The sequence below is a fragment of the Rousettus aegyptiacus genome, unplaced genomic scaffold (genome assembly GCF_014176215.1).
Source record: "Rousettus aegyptiacus isolate mRouAeg1 unplaced genomic scaffold, mRouAeg1.p scaffold_m13_p_6, whole genome shotgun sequence".
Taxonomy (NCBI): domain Eukaryota; kingdom Metazoa; phylum Chordata; class Mammalia; order Chiroptera; family Pteropodidae; genus Rousettus; species Rousettus aegyptiacus.
Window position 1 is genome coordinate 55,989,557 of NW_023416309.1, and position 16,893 is coordinate 56,006,449.

The 16,893-nt window shown below is 49.9% G+C and overlaps 2 protein-coding genes and 1 pseudogene across 4 annotated transcripts in view; 1 reads left to right on the forward strand and 2 right to left on the reverse strand.

The window, feature by feature from the left end:
- Nucleotides 1-4,315: 4,315 nt before the first annotated feature.
- LOC118604891 lies at nt 4,316-4,435 on the reverse strand (annotated as a pseudogene).
- Nucleotides 4,436-5,866: 1,431 nt separating this feature from the next.
- NKX1-2 (NK1 homeobox 2) lies at nt 5,867-8,512 on the reverse strand. The gene is made up of 2 exons (XM_016125985.2): nt 8,299-8,512; nt 5,867-6,664 (listed from the first exon to the last, which is right to left on the reverse strand). Exons 1-2 carry the CDS (start codon nt 8,510-8,512, stop codon nt 5,988-5,990), a joined length of 891 nt encoding a protein of 296 aa, XP_015981471.2. The 3' UTR covers nt 5,867-5,987.
- A 6,835-nt stretch (nt 8,513-15,347) lies between these two features.
- Nucleotides 15,348-16,893, forward strand: part of LOC107500587 (phospholysine phosphohistidine inorganic pyrophosphate phosphatase) — a 79,445-nt gene continuing 77,899 nt past the window's right edge. For 2 of the 3 annotated variants that reach the window (XM_016125989.2, XM_036222744.1), the window contains exon 1: nt 15,401-15,565. In XM_016125989.2, coding sequence (XP_015981475.2) covers nt 15,441-15,565 — 125 coding nt within the window. In that variant the 5' untranslated portion in view covers nt 15,401-15,440. Of the gene's footprint in view, nt 15,566-16,893 lie in introns of all 3 variants that reach the window. The other variant, XM_016125988.2, reaches the window with a different exon arrangement.

Genomic DNA, 16,893 nt, shown 5'->3' on the forward strand with positions numbered 1-16,893 from the left:
TACCTGCATCAAGGGACCAGCCACTTCTGCAGGTGTGGCTGCCGAATATTAAGTGTCCAGAGAGAGAGAGAGGAAAAAATATCTGTCCTTTCATGAAGCTGTTATTGAAAAATAGTATTTTTCCTTGTAGAGTTGAAAGAAAAATTAGAAATCAGCTGGCAGATGGAATTACATAGGTTTATTCTCCATAAACACATAAGGAGCATGGATAGTAACTGGTTAATGGTTACAAGGTTTCCGCTTGAGGTCATGAAAAAGTTCTGAAACTAGATGATGGTTGCACAATATCGTGAATTATGTAATGCCACTAAATCAGACACTTATAATGAGTATAATGGTAAATGTTGTAGTGTGTGCGTTTTCTACATTTAAAAAAATTCCCTTTTTTAAAAAAAAGATTTAGAAGTGTGGTTCATCTGTAAATTATTCTTATTAAGTTGCTTGTGAATTTATCGCACAAGACATGCATGGTGTATTTGTGATGTCTCCAGAAGAGTTGCCATTTGTAATATTACCAAATAGACATCTACGGAAGAAAGCTAATTTCACATTAGAGATCTACTTGAATGTTGGTCTTTAAAAAGATTTTATCAAAATCTTGCTTGAAGATAAATGGGGTTTTTAAGGGTCAAAGAGTCGGTTAATCAGAATTCAGTATCTGAATTCCTGGGACCTTAGAGTAACTTAGTCAGGCATGATGATGTACCCCAAAAAGCCTGCTGTGCAAAACTAGACCCAGAAAAGTGGATTAGTGGAAGAATGGAATTTTTTTTAAAGGAGTAAACTGTTTTTTAAGTTGTTTTAAAACCTTCCTGCACATTTGTGGTCACGTTAGACCTCATGACTATGGACTTCCAAGAGAGTTGTCTAAATTTCCCCAAGATCCAGCCCCACCTTAGGATCTACAGGTTATTTAGAACTAAAGAGACATCGGTCCCTTTTGTAAATGTATGAAAAATACCCGTAAGAGAATAAGTCATGAGAAGGGAATCGATTTTTTTTTTTAAAGTCATTTTGCACGATTGTCCACTAGAATCCTTTGTGTGGACTGTCATCTCCTGCCCCAGTGCTCTTTGTGGGGGGTGGGGACACATTAGGGGGAGGGAATCTTGCAGGGCACCTCTGTGTGATCAGAAGCTGCCTGGGAGAACGGTTTATTTAAAATGATGTCCCCACCTGGGGCCCAGTTCCAAGCCTTGGGGTCACCTAAGTATGACAATTTATAATTTGGCAATAGGAACTTTAACATGTACCAAAAACACACTATGTGCCTCTCAGAGGCTTAGAAAATTTAGGAAACCAGCCTAAGATTGCAGAGCTAGTAAGTGGTAGAGAGAAGACCATCCTCCTTTTAGTTCCACAAACTGCTATGGTCTTACCTTCCCTGCACCTGGGACCCCCTTTGCCTGAATATATCCCATCACTCAAAACAGTTGTGGGTACAGAATGGGTACTCGGTACACTTTATGGCAGGAAAGAAGGGGGAAAGGGAAGGAGGGAAAAGCAATGAAATACCCTTTCTTTCCAATACTGACGCTTTACCCGTAACTACAAAATGCCCCAACAGCTCTCAGTCATTTAAAACTATTTCTAATCGAATCTCCCGCATGATGGCAGCCCCATGTACAAAGTGAATCACCCTGGAGTGGTTAGGCTCAGGTTTCAGGCTCTGCTCCTTTCTTCCTAGCTGTGTGACCGTGGGCAACTCATCTAACCTCACTGAGTGAGTTTCTTAGGTAATGTGGGTTACTTTGGGCAAGTCGTGCCTCTCTAAGACTCAGTTTATTTTACCGGTAAATGAGGGGGTTACTCAGTGAGCAGAAGATCTGACAAGATACTTACTTCATCAAAATGGAAGTGGCCAATGGGCATGTGGAGAGGTAGTCGACGTCATTACCCATCAGGAAATGAAAATTAAAACTTCAGTGTGATACTACTACATACCTTCCGGAATCACTGGAATGGAAAAGGTGGTCAAACTTAAGTGTTGGGAGTACGTGGAACACCTGGAGCTCTCACTCATTGTAGGTAGGAATGTAATTGCTACAATCACACCGGGAAAAATGATCAGCCCATCTACGAAAGGTAAACATGTGCATAGCCAGTAACCACAGTGGAAAGTGATTTATGGAAAAATAAATATAAAACTGTTTAATCAAAATGGCCCCAAAGTATTCAACTACCCAGCAGCAGTAGAATGGATAAATAAGTTGTGGCACGTGTGTGCAATAACATGCCAACAATAATAAGCAGGAATAATCTACAAGTACTGCATCTACAGCAACATGGGCGACACTCGCAAATAACATTGAGCCAAGGAGGCCAGACGCAGAGAGTACATAACATAGGATTCAAGTTTCATAATTAAAGGAAAAAAAAATAAGCACAGCTAAAGTATGCTGTTAGAAGTCAGGACAGTGGGTACTTTTGGGGAGATAATTATTGGAAGGAGATACAAGGGGGTTCTGGGCGCTCGTAACATTTCGTTTCTCGCTCTGGGTGCTGATTATAAAGGTGTTCTGCTTATGAAAACCCACCGACGTTTTTGCAGCTCATACATTCAGTTTTCTGTACATTTATTAAACAGCAATAAAAATTTTGTAAATAAGATAGCTGGGCCAGGTACAGAGTCATATTCTTCCCGGCTTAAGCTGGGACGATAACGCCCTTCCCTGTGCCAGGTACTAAGCTAAGTGCATTCCACATAAATTCTCCTGTACTCTTCTCTTAGTCCTCTGAGCCAGGCACCGTGGTGAGAACATCGAGGCCCAACGAGATGGGCAAATTGCCAAGTTCCATTTCAACAGAGAGGTGGAAGTAGCTCTGCACCGGGCCACTCAGAGACCAGGGGCCTCAAGTGGCAAGAGTGGCTTTCTCACTGAACCCCAGCAGAAACCCTCATGGGTGTCTCTGAGCCTCGCTCTCCGTCTCTACAGGCCAGGTCTTTCTGAGTTTTCCTCCCCCTGGAGGGAGGGAGGGGTACGCACCTTCTTCCCCTAAGTCTGTGTCTTCACACTACTTAAGCTCTTACACGCTTCCCTGCAACTGATCTTAAGGTGGTATCACGTTTTTAAGTGTGCTTAGCATTTATTGAAGAATTTCTTATGTTAGCCTACTCATAACTTTAAAAGCTAGTTAGATAGGTTCTTACAGGTTATTTCTGAAAAGGCAAATACACTAAATTGATCTGAGCCCACAAAATGGATGGGGGTCTCTCAATACTAGAAATGCTCTCTACTCCCTCACATGTAAGGCTCCTTGACTACACAGTTTCAACTGGGAGTCTAAAATGCCCACCTTTTAACATCAGAAATCTATGACCAGTGCATGGCCCAAGTCTGAAAAGTAATCTACCAGGCTCTTTGTGGGCTATTAAGAACTTGTAAAATAAGTCTAGGAGTTAATACTCTAGAAATCTGATAGGTAGGTAGGTAATGATTTAATTTGTAGCCACTAATAAAAATTCTGTAAAGTTGCTTTTGCCGTGAAGAGGCCCTAAATGTGTCTTTGTATATATTGGCTACAAGTGTAGCCACAACCTGTATGTTTAGCCATGGTCCGAAAAGGATGGCATGAGAAAGTAGTGGTAGGGTATAAATAGGCTCTATTCGTGAATGCTAGCTGGTGGGGGGAGGGGGGACCTATAGACAACCTCTCATATTTATAAAATTAGTTAAGAGCTTTGCTAATTAGAGAACAAGAAATAATCCAATGAGAAATCATTACCAAAAAAATTTATTAGACAAACACACCAATAGATTGAGTCTAAGGATTTGGTTGGAAAGACACTGGCCTTTTAAAGAAGCAGAAGTCCAAAGTCACACACTTCAGAGCATGACTCTGATAAAATTTGTAGAAACAAGGCCAGGAATTACAGCATTCCATGCTAGTCCGCAAACAGGTTAGCCTCCACCCGCGCCCTAGTCCCTCTCTTACTGGAGTCTTCAGTGATTCTGGTACCTGAGGGGAGTGAAATGTCTTGTGCATTACAGAAATTCCGCCTTGTTACAGATCTTGCCTCTGTACACTTGAACTGCCTGTTCTCGACGCATGGAATGTTGCTTTAGGGAAACCAACTCATAGTTATCAAGGGAGTGTTTAGCAACTTGTAAAGTGAATAATAGTCACTACTACAGTAACCGCATTTTTAATCTCTTCTGGCATCAGTGGTCTTTTAGAAAGTACAATGCATTGGGGGGGGCACACTTTTATTTTTTAGAATGAAAAGAAGTCTAATTAGCAAATAATATTTATTCTCAAATCTTGTGAGAATCACATGAAGTCTTTGTTTATTTACTTATTATTATTATTTTTTAGCCTACAGCACTTGGTCTTCCTAGATGGTCTCCTATCCAAGAACTAACCAGGCCCGACCCTACTTGGCTTCCGAGATCAGATGGGATCCGGGCTTATTCAAGGTGGCATGGCCGTAGATGAAGTTTTTGTTCAATGTGAGAGAAAGGGGCGATATTTTCTATCATTCTTGATCATAAGAGAACTAGATATTTCAAGATGACCATTATATGTTCAAGGAACATGGCATCCATGCAGATATCAGTGGGCCTCAATCAAATAAAGGTGAGAATGAAACACGTGACCTGGCTGGGGATGTCTGGGTTTCTGACATGGGCTACAAATCACGTTACACAGAAAACTAAAAGAAGAGCATTCCAAACAAAGCTGGCAAGAGAATTTTACAGAAGAATTAATTTTTTAGGGGAGATAATAAAAGCAGTAGTTAAAATACGCATCCACGTATTAAGTTCCTGCAGTTGAATCCATTATGAATATGCTGTCTGATTCCACAGAAGCTCTCTATGCCCGAGAAGTATTTCTTTCACAGCCCCTTACAACCTTCTGCTTGTTCACTGTGCCATCATGAAGAGTCTGTGTGCTTTTAAGTCAGAATCTTAGATGAAGCTCTAAATATATTGAGTTTGTGCTTTTAAAAAATAGTCTGATTCACGGGTTTGCTGGGGACCTAGCTGTCCCCCATGGCTGCTTCCCACTGGGAGCCTAGGAATCTCTGAGACAGATACATTAGCCAGGACTGAAGTTTTAAAGTATCAAATACTGCAAATCGAAGTACAGGCAGTCTTATCAATAACATGGCAATAAAACTGGGGAGAAAAATAGGCTCATGCGCAGACCTCGAGATTTTAGTTGAACCATTGGTCCCTTCATTATAATTTTCATAATGGCATTTGGGGCCGCTGCTGTGGTCTGTCAAGGTTGCCCCCAGAACCTGGTGGAGCAGCACAATGTATCTATCTGCTTGTATCTGCTTCCACAGGTCAAGTCTAGCTGCAAGGCAGTTAGATCTCCCAGCCCGAACTTCAGGTCTTCTCAGAAAAATAAAGGACCCATTGTCTCAGGAATAGCCTGCGGGGAGTTTGCCTGGAACAAGAATACTGCTTAAGTTTGAATCCTAAAGCAAGCTCTAAAACCGTTGAGTTTTATGCATTTGAAACACTGGCCATTGCACCCGGTCGTGTGTGCTCAGAGGGGTAATCGCTGGGCGTGGGCCAGTCATCAAGTACGAATACGGAAACAATCGGCTCTGAGAAAGGACAGCTCTTTACCCTATAGCTGAAATCTTCGAGGATTCCACCCCAGGAGAGAGCAGCTGGCGGGCTGGAGGTCTCGGCGCCAACACCCAGATCCTCAAAGAGAGTCCTCGAACTGGTGAATGAAGCCTGTCCGAGAGTGAAGAGCCAGGTCCAGGGGCGGGAAGATGGGAGGCCGCTTTTAAATCCAAATCCCGCGGATCTCCCTCACCCCGCACTCCGCCCTTGAGGGCTGCACGGATAAGGGGGTCCTGGCGGCAGGTGGGGGCGCGGCTGCCAGTCGGCCTCTCCCTGCCCTCTGGCGGCGCCTCGGGGCAGCTGGCAGGGGACCCGCGAGCAGCCAGGAGGGGGCGACCCCTGCGCGTCAGCGCCCCTCACTCGTGAGTCCCGACAGAGTGGGGGCCCGGAGGGGCTCCGGGTTCACAGGTGCGGGGCATAGAAAGGGGTCAGGTAGGAGGGCCCGAGGAAGGGCGCAAAGGGACCTCCGGCGGCGGCGGCCGTCAGCGGGAAGGAGGCGGCGGCCGGGAACACGACGTTGGCCGCAGAGTAGGAGGGGAAAGTCTGGAAGGGAAGCGCGCCCGGGCCTGCGGGGCCCGGGCTGCCCCCCGCGCAGCCGCCGCTCGCCGCCGCCCCCGGCGCCCCCGGCGCCCCGGGCTGGGGCGCGCCGCCCCCCGCCTGCGCCGCGCCGTCGGCCCCGGGGTTCTGCTTCTTCCACTTGGTCCTGCGGTTCTGGAACCAAATTTTGACCTGCGTCTCGGTGAGGCTGAGCGACAGCGCGAGGTTCAGGCGCTCGCACACGGACAGGTAGCGCGTGGCTCTGAACTTGTTCTCCAAGGCAACCAGCTGCTCGTAGGTGAAGGCGGTGCGCGCGCGCCGCGGCTTGGCGCAGCTGGGCTCCGAGCGTCGGCGTCGGGGCCGCGGGGAGCACGGCGAGCCGGGGGATCGGGCCAGGCAGCCCGCGCCGCGCTGCCCCGCCGCCAACGCCGCCGCCCGCTCCGGATGCAGCCGCCTTTCCGCGTCCTCCTCCTCGGCCTCCGCCTCCTCCGCCTCCGAGCCCTCCAGCGGGGACGCCGCCCCCGCGCCTCGCCCCGCGGCATCTGTGGGAGAAGGAGCCAGTGACCAGAAGCCCGGAACCATCTAGCCTGTCCCGGTCCCCAGACCTCCTTGTCCTCCCCAGGGCACGCGGCTCTTCCCCCGACCCAGCCCTCAGCTCTGCCCCTCTTCCGCATCGCCCTTCCCCCACACGCCCTAGCAAGCCCTTCCTAAGAGTTGGGGTTTAGGGGTGCAGTGCCCCCTTGCCCTTTATTCATCTGCCACTTAGTAGGCATTCAAGAAGTGTATATTGAATGAATGACACCCCGCGTTAAGAAAAAATAATGACCTATTGGACAACCTGATGGGGGGGCGGGTAGGATCATTGTACATTAAGACATCGAGATGTCAAGTGCGTTTAGGGCTGTGTCTCCCCAGTTCCTAGAACCCTATTTTAGTCTGGGACTCCTAGCAATTAAAAAAGAAGTTATTAAGCCCCCCCTCCCTTAAAGTGAAATTCTCCCTTTCCCATCTTCTCTCTCCTGCCGTGTTAATAGAGTTTCAGATTTGTGCGGGGCCGGATCGATAGATGTCATCTATTAAAGGTAAGTTTTAATCGAACAATATTAGGATCAGACAGGGAAAGGGGTTTGAAGTCGGTACCTGCAAGCTGTGGGCAGGAGATATGCAGGCGCCAGTAATAGAATATCGATCATGGGGTGGGGGAGGGGAGCGCGGCCCCTGCGAGGGGCGATCTGAACAATTACCCTGAGCTGACCGCCGGAGCCCCGGCGCAGCCGCCAGAGGCGCCCCGAGCCCCAGACAACCAGCGCCAAACTTGGGGCGGGGAGACGCGAGGAGGCGCGGCTTGCAGCCTGTCTCGGGCCTGCTCCCCTGAACCCCGGCGTCACTCCCCGGATTCTCGTGCCCACTCCCCACGCAGCACAGGTCCTGCTGTCTTTTGTCTTTCCTTCCAGACACGGACTTTCCTGGACCCCTCATCAGGTGTCCACAAGAGTTAGGAGTAAGTCAAACAGAGTCCCGGAGAAAGGACCGAAAGCCTCCGAGCACCCCGCCCCCGCCCCACTCCCTGCCCCAGCCCAGTCCACGACGAGGTCCGAGGAGAGTGAGCTTTTGGGGCTGCGGCGTCTCTGGATGGTTGGAAGAGGGGTACTGGGTGCGTAAACCTGACCTTGCTACTCGCGAAGCCCTCGACACCTGATTAAGCCTCAGCTCCCTCATCCATAAAATGGGGCGATGTTTTAATCATGCTGTCTACCTCGCAAGTTCTTAGGTTTTTCTAGCTTTTATCCCAGTCTCTAGTCTCGGTCCTGGCACGTGGCGGACGCAGTAAATGCCAGTAAATGAATGAAACTGGGCACGGCGGACACTGGGTGTTAGTTTCCACTGCGAGCGAATCAGAGCCGGGATGCCTACTCGCGTGGCGGGTGAGCGGGGATGGGGCTTCTGCGGGAAATCCCTCACCCGGGATGCCGGGGGCCTCCTTTCTGTCTCAGTACAATTCCAAGACAGGGGCTACACTGCGCCCTGTGCACCTTCTCTCTCTAGGGAAGATGCCGCTAGAGGCCTCTCAGCGGGTCCCTGGCTTCGCCCGCCCCCTGCCACGCACACACACACCTCTCCATCCCATCGTCTGAGCTGGGGCTTCCCGGGGCGGGAGGCCTCACCGCATCCTTACCAGGGGTCTCCCGCGGGAGGGCCTGGTCCCCGGAGCTGGCGTCCTTCCCCGCTTCGTCCTCTGCCAAACTTTTCTTGGCTTCCCGGGGAGCAGGGTGCACGGCGGGGAGCGCAGCGCGGGTGAATTTCTGCGGGTCCAGAATGTCCAGGACGGAGAAGGAGATCTTGTGTTGGGAGGGAGCCGCCTTGGCCCCGCCGTCCTGCCATGCCAGCATGCCCGCCGCCGGGGGCGGGGGCCGGGAGCCGGCGGCGCGGGGTCGGGGGTGGCTGCGCCGGTGCTCGCCTTCGCGTGCTGCTCGGCCGCGGCTCTCCAGCCTATCGGAGGGTCGGGGCGGCCAAGTGAAGCTGGGGAGGAGGCGGGGAGGCGGGGCGGGGAGAGGTCCGCAGGGGGCTGCGTGCGGATTGGCACTCGCGCGGCCCGGGTCCCCGCCACGTGCAGGACTCTCTCGCCCGGGTCCCTAGATTGCCCCGCGCCTCACCCCGGCGGTTCGCCTTGGCACGGGGCGCCTCCGCTCCGCGTGCGCGCGCGGCTTCTGGAGAGCGCCACGGGCTCCACGCGCCTCCGCCCACCCCGCAGGGACTACGGGTGTGCGCGACGGAGGGAGGGAGGGCCGGACGCTTTCATCCCCGGGACCCCCACAGCACACACGCACAGACTGAGGCTTGCGCCCTTTGCGCAGTGCGCCTTTGCGGGGCCTGTGCGATCGAGGCCAGGACTGATTACTTCAAGGCAACGCTCAGCACTTCACCTGCCCCGCGGGTAAACCACAGAGACGGCCTCAAGCCCGGATGCCTCGGATTTAAGCTTTCGTGTTCTCCCAGTTTACAAAGAGCCGTGGACTCGCGCGATCTCACCTGATTCTCAGAGAGATGGGCGTGGCCTGGCAAGACTGAATAATCCCCTTTTTAAAGATGAGGAAATTGAGATTCATAGACAAGGAATTGCCTAGGGTCACTGTTGGTTGCTGACACGGGTTGGATTCGAACCCACGTCTTCTCCTAGACTTTTCCAGTACATCCTGCTATCCCGGAAGTGGAGATAGAGAATCCTGCTTTGTGTCCAAAGCTTTCCCTTCCACCCCGGGGCAGGGGTTTTGGAGAGAGATCTGAGCCCTGCCAAGGTGCACCGCCGCCTCGGAAACCTTGGCGGGTTCCGGACTCAGAGCCAGGTGAGCCAGGTGAGGGTGGCTGCCTGGGCTTGCTGAGACGCCAAGCTCGACCCCTCGACGCCCTCCGTGCCTTCATCTCCGTCGCAGATTCAGTCATTTGTAACAGAAATTGGGTCTCTGGGAATCAGGTTCTACCTTTGACCCTCATCCCCTTCCCAGCCCCAAGAAGAAAAGGGTTAAAAAAAAAAAAAAAGTCTGGTTTGAGTTTGAGATCAGGGAACAGAGACTATGGAAAAGGCCCCATCCGCCCTACGGACTCCGGTGGGATGGCGAACATCAGTCCTCGGGGAGCTCCCACCAGCCGCCCTTCTTTTAACATTCCTTTTCCTTCTGTCTCTCGGGGAGCAGTCTGTGAGCGCAAAGCATTTATCTCAGCGGTCAATTGTGAGGCTTCTCCCAGCCTCTCGGCCCAGAAACACCTCTAATGCTGCTGTCCTTTCTTCCCTACCCCATGGGGTTTTCAAACAATGGCTTGGCAATTAATATTGTCCAAGCAGGTAGGAGTAGGAAGGGGAGGAGAAACCTTCTCTTCAAAGTGCTGGGGGCGGCTAATCCCATTTGTTATTGAAAAGAAGGCCTAACAGGCCAGGTCCTTGTAGCTTTTCTCATTCAAACCTCTGGGCTCCTCCCAGAGGTGGCCACTGTATTCCCTGGGGACTTGAAAGCCCTGCCGAAATTCAAGCCTGCTCCAGTCCTAAAGCCAAGATGAATTGTGCTTTAAAAGGATGTCAGGAAAGGAAGTGCCCTGCCCAAGCCCACTGGACCACCTCCCACCAAGAGCAACGCCCGCGGTGTGAAACCAAAGACAAGACAGCCCTGGATTTAACTTCAGCACCCGGGAACCTGGATTGCAAAGCACAGAACCTTCCTGAATACAGATAGGGTACTTTGTATTCTGTTTTGATAACTCTTTCTCACCCAGTTCTCACTCGATTGTTTCTTTAATCTTCCTTTTCTTTCTCCCTCCCGCCCCATACTGATCCCAGCCCCCTTTTACTTTTTAACACCCACATTCATATTTTTCAAATTTAGGTTCTTCAGGGTAGCTAGAAATGAACCTCCTTAAAGTAGCTCCCGTCCCTCTTCTGATCTATTCTGTAAGAAACCTTCAGGCCATTTTCATTGGAAAGTGGGCCGGCATTCCGGAGGCCACCTCATTCCCCCAACCAGAAAGACAGGGAAGGTGCAGACGGCCGAGAGCGGCCCCAATCGGGGGCATTTTCATTTCACTTTATAAACTGCTTCAAATTTTTTTTTGTTTAAATGATATGAATCATCTTTCCTTTGACAGGAATCATTTTTCCTTTGAGGTCCACAGGTCTTAAGTATAGAAAAGGAGCTGAAAAGGGAGAAGCAACAAATTGGAAAGTCGAGAACACCTAAAAGCCACAAGCTGTAAAGATACAGCTTTGAGGCTGTATCTTTCAGGACTTCTTTTAGTTACGTTTAAATTGTTCTTGCCTTTCATTTTCCCAACATTTCTGATGTGTATTGTTCAGTGTGGGACAGGATTATGTGAACTCTCAAATTAGCGCTTGGCTTCTGGAAGTAACTGGCACAGAGGAAGCCCTGCAGAGTCTCCCACCAAAATCAAAGGTTAGAAAAATTCTCCCTTTTACTCACCTAACTTCCAGAGAAACCCCCTACCCTAGAAACAGGCTAAATTCTTCAATTTGGTGAGGAGAGAGAGGGCCTTAGGGATTTATTTTGCTGGCCACCTGCTTTGTAAACACCCAGGAGGCAGTGAGACCTTCTGTAGGTAAAATCTGGCAGTGTGTCGACTTGCTAACATCCTCACACATGTGTTCATACCAAAGGTATTCCCATGCAGTAAATATACTCACATCCAGCAAGCCCCCTTCCCTCTGTGCATGGAGTCGATTTGTTTTTTCAGCATGGGCATTAAAATTCTGCCTGAGTGCTGTCTTTAAATTGCTTTGATGTTAGGTGGGTTCCACCCCTGACCTGTCCTGATGGCAAGTGATGGCTGTAACAAGCTCGGGATCAATATTCATAGCGGGTGTCCTGAGCTGATAACACTATCCAAGACAATGTTCGCTATCAGTGCAGACAGCTGAGATATTGCGCCATTAGGGATGTTGTGTTAAATAACCTGATCCATTTCTGGGGCTATTTAATGAATTCCACAGTTTAGATAGTATCTTTTAAGGGGAAGGCAAAGGCACTGATGCAAATCAATGGTGCCTGGCTTCCTGAGCTAGTCCACAAACAAAGCGGCCTGTAATTCCAGCGCAGCCTTGAGGAGCTGCTGCTCAGCCATGAACGGCGTCACCAGTGCAAAAAATTTGCAGTTTATGCAGAGGGAGAGCAGTATGATGAGCCTCATTAAAGCACCTTAGATAAAATCTCATGTTCCTGAAATAAAATACAACTTAAATTCCCTAGTTAAAAATCCCGTGGTTTGGGCCAGCCCACAGGGTAGGACATCTATGCCAAAGAGACAGCTTCATAAGGCAGAAAGGCGGCAACAAAGGGGAGGAAGTCAACCTGGGGTACAGCCGTGTGGGCAGCCTCGTTACTCATCACCTCTGCCAGCTTTCTCCAAGGTGCACTTCCTCAGCTCAAATTGGTCTACAGAACGGGAAGCGGAAGGTGCTGGCATTAAAAACTACTGATAGCAGCAGAATCAGTTGCTAACTGTTTACTTGACCCTACACCCCGTGTTGCTGGAGAGTTCATTTACAATTAAAGACCACCGCTTCCTATTTCCCACCAGGGCTTTGAACTCTGCCTGCCAAGCAGAGCAAGTATTCCTTTAAAAACCCCACCTCGGAGACTTTGATTGGTGAAAGCTCGAAGTGCAGCCTTCCCACCCTTCCCCCCAGGGCCACCAAAAGAAAAGTCTTTAGGCAACTTATTTCGCTTTAAGAAATCAGCATTTCTTCTTGCAAATCAACAGATTAAAAAAGGAACCAACATCTTTGTCTTGGAAATGTCAAGGAAGCATCAAAGAAGACGGTAAAGCTGTGGGTTATAATAGTTAGTAGAATGCATGTTAATTGCCCCCGATAATGACTGTATTGACAATAAATAGCTGTTCTTTCTCAAGTACTTGCTCTGGACCACTTGGTCAAGCTTTTTGCTTATTTTGGGTTATTTATTTAAATCTCTCCCGTGACCCCACAAAGCAGGCACTATTATTACCCCCGATTTGCAATTGAGAAGACCGAGCTTAGAGGACTCAGCTAACTGGCCCACAACCCCAAAGCTAGGAAGTGGTGAAGCTGAGACTTGAACCTAGGAAGTAAGGTATCAGAGCCCGCCTGGTTCAATAAGATTCTTATCAAGGAAATTCCTGGCCCAGGGCGAAGTCCTATTGCGGTTACTTACAAAGTTATACACTAGCTGAGATGCCTGTAAGAGGACCTCTGAGATGATAATTGAGCCCAAGTACTGCCTAACAGGATACCATGGCACAGGCCAAAGAACCCTGACTGGCACAGCCTTTATCTCACTGTAGGGATACAGGCTGTCTGGTCTTTGCCCTGCCCCAAAGTTTGGGCACACTCAGCATTGTCTTTGCGCCCATTAGCACCCTGGCGTTTAGCAAGCTGAAGAGCTGAAAGGAATAAAAGGTAGCCCAATACATGAACCCGAAGCTCCCAGTCTGATTCAGATGGATTGAAAACCTTTACCTTATGAAGTGGTGCAGGCTAGGCTGAAAAGAATAGGATCCAGAAAGGTTTAGACATGGCTATGGGTTCACCACGGATCCAACGTCCTTAGGGGAAATCCTTTGCATTTGTGGAACAACTTATGCTTTTAATGGGCCATCCATGCGGGGCAATCATGCTAATCTCCCCATTTTAAGATCCGTAGCTTAATCGCATCCGCAAAGTCCCTTTTGCCATGTAAGGTAACATAGACACAGGTTCTAAGGATTAGGACACGGACATCTTCAAGGGGCTGTTCTGCCTGCCACAGTCCTAGATACAGAAAGTGATTTTCTCAATGTCACGGAGAGCTGCTAGTGGAGGGGAGAACTATGCAAAGGCTCACCGCCACTGGCGGAAGGGTCCCTCCTCCTCCTCCTCCTTCCCCTCCTCCTCCTCCTCCTCCTCCTCCTCCTCCTCCTCCTCCTCCTCCTCTTCGGCATAAAGCTAAGGCCCAGCCATTCTTTTAGGTCTATTTCAGGCTGCTCCTCTTCTCAGAAACCACTGCTGCCCTCCATGGCCTGTAGAGCCCATCCTCTTGGCCATGTTTATGTCATTCACTGGTGCTTGGCACACATTGGGTTGGTAATCTGAAAGGTGTATGTCTCGTTCTTTGCCCACTCTTGCCTCAAAGGCAGTGATCCCACCTTAGACCTTTTTTGCACCCCTGGAGCCCACTGAACCCAGAGAGTAGAAGTTCAATACACGTGTATGGATTTCATGATGCTCGTAGCCGATTCTCCAGATTAACTCACTCAGCTCTTACACCACAGAATCCCAAAGGCTAAAACTGCATTTCCCAGACTCCCTTGCAGGTTGGATTAGGTTCCACCAAGCCAGACATGGTGAAAATGAGGCAGTGGCCACAAGTAGAGAAAGAATCTTCAAGGGCATGGTGGTGGGGAGTTTGGTTCTTTGGGAGCTATACTGTCAGCCTGATAGAAGGTCCCCTGGCATCTTAGAAGCCACATGATGGAGCACTGGTCCCAATGGAGCAGTGCAATTGGGCGTTTCTCTCGACTGCATAGCTCTTGGCTGTGTAGTGCTTGAGCTTGAGCTTGGTCTCCCAGCCCCCCAGGAAATCTGTAAGCTCCTTAATTCCTCGTGCAAACATACCCCTCTAGCTGGAGTGGTTTCTACTGTCTGTGACTGAGAACCATGGCCAATATAAGATATAATATTATTTTCTCACCCCAAAAGATTGTAAATCCTCAAAGGGCAGGAGCTACTTTTTATATTTCTCCTATAGAATCAATAGTTCCCCCAATAAACTTATCAACATGATATGTACAATTCATTGAACTGGGCTGAAGTTTCAATATTCTGACAAATTCTTCATCTTATCTGTGAATCAAGAGCCTCTTCTTTGGAAACTTCAAAGTTAAGTCAGGCCAGAAGTCAAATTTTTTCAAGTTGCAATTTATTTATTTTGAATTTTTCTAAGATTTTATTTGAGCCGAACTGATGACAATTTGGAAGAAAGATTTCAAATGCCCCTCAAGTTTTAATTTAAATACTTCGAAGGGTCAAGGACAGTCAAGGACATTCTTCTTTTCTATCAATTTTTACTTATTGCAAAAATGATGTAACATTAAATGGATTGTAAAAATTCATCAAAATCTCACTGGCCTAACACAGTGCAATAGTCCCATTTTCTTCCCAGCCCTATTCCGACGCATCCTTATTTGGGCAGGGCTGTTGTCTACATACAGTTTTGTATTCTGCTCTTTCATATAATGTCGTAATATGAGCATTTTCCATGTTGTTACCTAGTCTTCATCTTTGATGGCATGTTTCTTTCAGTAGCCATGTTATTTCTTAAACAATTCCCATCCTTGAATATTTACTTTTCTTCCAGCTTGTTTTGCCATTGCAGTTTAAACTGCAGCCATCGGCTTTAGAATCGTTTCCTTAGCATCTCTTCCCAGGTGCAGGAGTCTCCCGTCAATGATGCAACTATTTCCATCGCTTTTAGGGCTGGCTGTCCCACTCCGGCCAAAGGATGAGCGAACACCAGCGAAGTACTGGTACTACTCATTCTCTTTAATTTTTTGCTACTTTTACAGGTGTCTCTTTGCTTCAATCTGCCTTGCTCTGAAATATGCCCACTTAACTCCTGCGGAGAAGGCGCCCATTTGTGGAGCACGCAAGCCAAGGCCCGAGGCAGCGCCCGCCCCTCCCCCGCAGGCCCCGACCCCCCCCCACCAGACTACACTTCCCAGGACCCCCTGCGCGACGAGCGCAGCCGCAGTTTCCAGTCATAGGTGGGGACACGGAAACTGAGTGCAAGGCTGGGCACAATGGCCGCTTGGGGCGAGCGGCTGGCTGGCGTGCGCGGGGTGCTGCTCGACATCTCGGGTGTGCTGTACGACGGCGGCGAGGGCGGCGGTGCGCCGATCGCCGGCTCCGTGGAGGCGGTGGCGAGGTGAGTGAGCTGCGTCGGCCGCCGTGAAAGCAGGTCAGCCAGGTCCCTGCAGCCGCCTCTGGCCGCTGCCCGGGCCGGGGCGGGGCCGGGAGGGGCGGGGCTGCTGCCTTGGCCCCGCCCCCGCCCCGGCGACCTGAGGATCAGCCTGGGGAGGATCAGCCTGGGGAGGATCAGCCTGGGGAGGATCAGCCTGGGGAGGATCAGCCTGGGGAGGATCCCGTAGCAGCCTGGCTGTGCAAAGATACGCGGCGCCTCTGAGTGAGCACCGGGCCTCTGCTGGTTAGAGCTGCGTTGTCCAACAGGGTGGCCGCTCAGCGCTGGGCACGCGCCTATCCTGAACTGAGGTGTGCTTACTGTGAGCGTAAAATGCACACCGGATTTCGGAGACTTAGGAAAATGTAAAATAGCGCATTATATTTCATATTGAGCACATGTCGATCTGATAATAACTTGAATATATTTTGGGTTAAATAAAATATGTTAAATTAATTCCACCTGCTTCTTTTGGCTTTTGTTCATGTGGTGGTTTAAATTACATGTGACTGGCATTGTAATTCACTTGGACTGTGTTGATCTTGTTTAGCCGGTAGGAGGATGGCATGGAGGGCACTGCCAGGACCCTGGTTGGCACCAGTGGACCCTGGGCTTTAGACTTGTCAGCGGCATTGCAGGCCAGTGCTGCCATGATGTTGATGAGCAGTCAGGAAGCGCTAACTGCACAGGGCTTGGGCTCTCACAGTCACTAGGGGGTCTTGGCTTGGTGGCCTGACCTTGTTGGACTCAATACCTACCTGTAGATGACAGTTAAGTGAGCCTCTTGGTTCTCAGACATGTCTGTATAGTAACCAAACTGTCCTGCAAAGCAAAGCAGTGGGCGTTTGAGAGGTCAGGAACTCAGAGACGACACCACAAGGAGAGTGTGTGACCCGGTGCCCCAGACCTAGGAGCCTCCTTGTGGCCCTGGGGGCACAGTCCTGAAGTTCAGGTTTAAGTGCCTTCCTAGCCTCTGCCTTAGACTCCCTTTACCTCAAGGGTTCAGAGTAGCTCTGTCAAAGAAAGACAAGAGCATTAGGTGGTGGCACCTGCGGGAATGGAGCAGAGGGTCACTGGGCTGTGTTTCGAGGTGACAGGACCTTGTTATGGAAGAGCAGGGGTCCAGAGCCTCAGGGCTATGACAGAGGCAGACAGAGTCTCTTGGGGCTCATGTCTGGATGGGAGATGGACAGTAAACTTGAATAAACAGGTCACCAGAGTGGCATGAGCGATGTGAAGAAAATGGATGCACAGAGAGTGTGACAGGGATGAGGCTGGCCCGTGCTAGAGAGGGG